The sequence below is a fragment of the Histoplasma capsulatum genome, genomic scaffold (assembly GCF_000149585.1).
Source record: "Histoplasma capsulatum NAm1 scaffold_5 genomic scaffold, whole genome shotgun sequence".
NCBI lineage: Eukaryota > Fungi > Ascomycota > Eurotiomycetes > Onygenales > Ajellomycetaceae > Histoplasma > Histoplasma mississippiense.
Window position 1 is genome coordinate 2,029,461 of NW_001813978.1, and position 3,105 is coordinate 2,032,565.

Sequence of the window (3,105 nt, forward strand, 5' to 3'; positions counted from 1 at the left end):
TGGGCACCGTCCTATTGTTTTTTTTGTTCGTTTTCTTTTTTCAGTAAGCACAGCTGTCTTTATTTTTATTTTTATTTATTTGTTTTTACCCTCCTTTTTTTGAGTCGGTTATATATCCCCTGTAAATTTTTTTTTTTTTTTTTTTTTTTTTTTTTACACAACCAAACACCTTTACACAATTCTTCATATTTTCATCTATCTTTCTTTCATTTCCCTTTTCTGGGGTCTTTTGCTGTACTATTATTCTTATTCTTGTTCAGTTTCTCTCTTCCTGCCTTTGCTCATCCGTTTCCTTCCTCTCGCGGCCTATTATTATTTTTGATACAGACAGACGGCGATGGAGAGAGGAGGTGTGTTGTTCAGCCATTGCTCTGTTCTATTTCTGTTTCCATTTTTTTTTTTTTTTTGTTTTTTTTTTTTTTTTTCCAAATTTATAACTGGGTTGTTCGTTGGCCAGTATCCCCCTTTTTTTGCCTCTGATGTTCTCGCTATGGATTATGGACGTTTTTCTTCATTGGTCATTTTGCTAGTTGTGTTTTTTCTTTCCTTTTTCTGCTCTATTTATTATTATTATTATCATCATTACTTTATTTACCAGACATACGTATATACATATTGACATCTTGAAGGCAATGAAACAAAAGCGTTTAGCTGGATCTAAGCTAGGGCTAGCTGTAGCTAGGTATTTTCTTTAACAACAAAAGGGTTAACCATTTATTTATTTCTCTATTATTTTACGGTAACTTCAATCAAGGCACGGGAAACTTGAGGCAGTGAGTTTGTGTTGGTTATGCATTATCATTACTCTATTCTCTATTGATGCCTTGTGTCCTTATGTAGCAGCTACCTCAGGCGAATGAACGTAGGCCCCGCCATCACTTTTCTTCTTTTTTCTTTTTCGGTTTTTGTTTCCTTGAATCTCCTCCGAGAGAATCCAAGACGAATTTTACATGCTTGAAGCACTGATGTGTTTCTGTGTCTGATCCAGTGCCCACCAACCGAACAGCAACAACTAACTATCGTTTACTTGTTCGCTTGGACCAACAAACCGTCGCCAGTCCACAGTACAATAAAGCGCCAGGCACCTCTGTGGGAAGGATAGGGAGCTAGTTAAAATAAACAGCGGTCGGGGGGCATCAGAGGGCATGAATAATAATAGAAATTAAAACCATAGGAAAAGGAATCGGAATTGGTGGGAAGAAGGGAGCTTGCCAGCTCCAGAGGCGTAGCGCCCAGAAAGCAAGTATTTATCTGTTCGATTGTGCCTCCAATCGCCCACCAACACACCACACACATTACACTAACTCTCTCTCTCTTCTACTGATCTCCGCCTGGGAACTTAACCCAACAACTACTGCCTACACGTACACCCACCACCTTTCCACCACCTCAGCTACCAACTACCAACTCTCCGCTCTTTCTCTCTTCTCTCCGCTCTCGTTTCCCTCCCGCGTCGCCCCTCATCCTCGCTCTGCCCAGCCTCTCTTATTCTTATCCAAACACTTCCCCAACCCGCCCAAGCAAACCCCCCCACCAAAGCAAAAGAGAACAGAAGTTTGTTTCAAATAAAAAGAAGAAGGAGGCCAGAGGATTCAAAAAGACACCCGCTCCCGCAACAATGACAACGCCCGCCGTCCCCTCTCACCCTCTCACCCTCGACCCCAAGTACGACGACTACGATTTCCCAACCACCGCCCCTGACGCCCAATCAGGCCACCCAGGCCACACAACCCCGGAGCAGGATGCGCAGGTTTACCAGTTGCGGGTCATGCTGGAGCAGCTCGGCTACACGGAGCGGTTGGATACCCTGACGCTGCTGAGGTTCCTGCGCGCGAGGAAGTTTGACGTTGAGGCGGCGAAGGCGATGTATGTGTATCTATCTATCTGTTTTATTCTTTTATTCTTTACTCTTTCCCCATTGTTTTGGGGGATGCGGGGGGGTGGAGCAGTAGAGGTGCCCATGGGAACTAATTTTTTTTTTTTCTTCTTCTTCTTCGGGTTCATTGCAGGTTCGTCGAGTGCGAGAAATGGCGGCAAGAGTTCGGCACGGATGATCTGGTGAATACGTTCGAGTACCCGGAGAAACCGCAGGTGTTCGAGTACTATCCACAATACTATCACAAGACGGATAAAGTGCGTTTTTTTGTATTTATTTCTCTCTCTCTCTCTCTCTCTCTCTCTCTCTCTCTCTTTTTTTTTTTTTTTTTTGGGCAAACACCCGCCGGGCGGGAAAAAGGGGTGTTCTACCAGTTGGATGAAACATGCGAGATATCAAAGCTCCGTTCATTGAGCGGAAAAAAAGGCACAAACAACTAACCTATCCATCTATCTTTCATTACTCTCGATCCAGGATGGCCGTCCCGTCTACATCGAAAAACTGGGCAAAATCGACCTAAACGCCATGTACAAAATAACCACAGCGGATCGCATGCTGAAAAACCTAGTCTGCGAATACGAGAAACTCGCCGACCCGCGCCTGCCCGCCTGCTCGCGCAAGGCCGGCAAGCTACTCGAAACCTGCTGCTCGATCATGGACCTGAAGGGCGTGGGCATCACCCGCGTCCCCTCTGTCTACGGCTACGTCAAACAGGCCTCCGCCATCTCGCAGAACTACTATCCGGAGCGTCTGGGCAAGCTGTACCTCATCAACGCGCCGTGGGGGTTCTCCAGCGTCTTCAGCGTCGTCAAGGGCTTCTTGGACCCCGTTACCGTGCAGAAGATCCATGTGCTGGGCAGCGGGTATGAGGCCGAGCTGCTGGCGCAAGTCCCCAAGGAGAACCTGCCGAAAGAGTTTGGCGGCGAGTGTGAGTGTGAGAATGGCTGTGAGTTTAGCGACATGGGTCTCCTGGCAGGAGAAGGAGTGGGCGAAGGAGCCCAAGTGGGTTACGAAGGCACCTGACGATACGGCGAAAGAGGATGCTGATAAGGAGAATAAGGCACAGGAAAGGTCAGAAGGAGGCGGCGGAGACGGCGGAGACAGTAGCGATGCAAAAAGAAACAGAGAAAAATTGAGGCGGATACTGTTAAGCAGAAGATTAATGGGGAGTTGATGGGCGTAGATCCTTTTTTTTTTTTTTTGATATAAAACCTCCCTTCCTTTTCTTC

At 46.4% G+C, this 3,105-nt stretch overlaps 1 protein-coding gene across 1 annotated transcript; it reads left to right on the top strand.

Moving 5' to 3' along the window:
• Nucleotides 1-1,618: 1,618 nt before the first annotated feature.
• Nucleotides 1,619-2,899, top strand: HCAG_05465 (conserved hypothetical protein; the record flags this gene model as incomplete). The annotated part of the gene is made up of 3 exons (XM_001539948.1): nt 1,619-1,866; nt 2,010-2,133; nt 2,351-2,899. The coding sequence occupies 3 exons, from the start codon at nt 1,619-1,621 to the stop codon at nt 2,897-2,899; spliced, it is 921 nt and encodes a 306-aa protein (XP_001539998.1).
• Nucleotides 2,900-3,105: the final 206 nt, after the last annotated feature.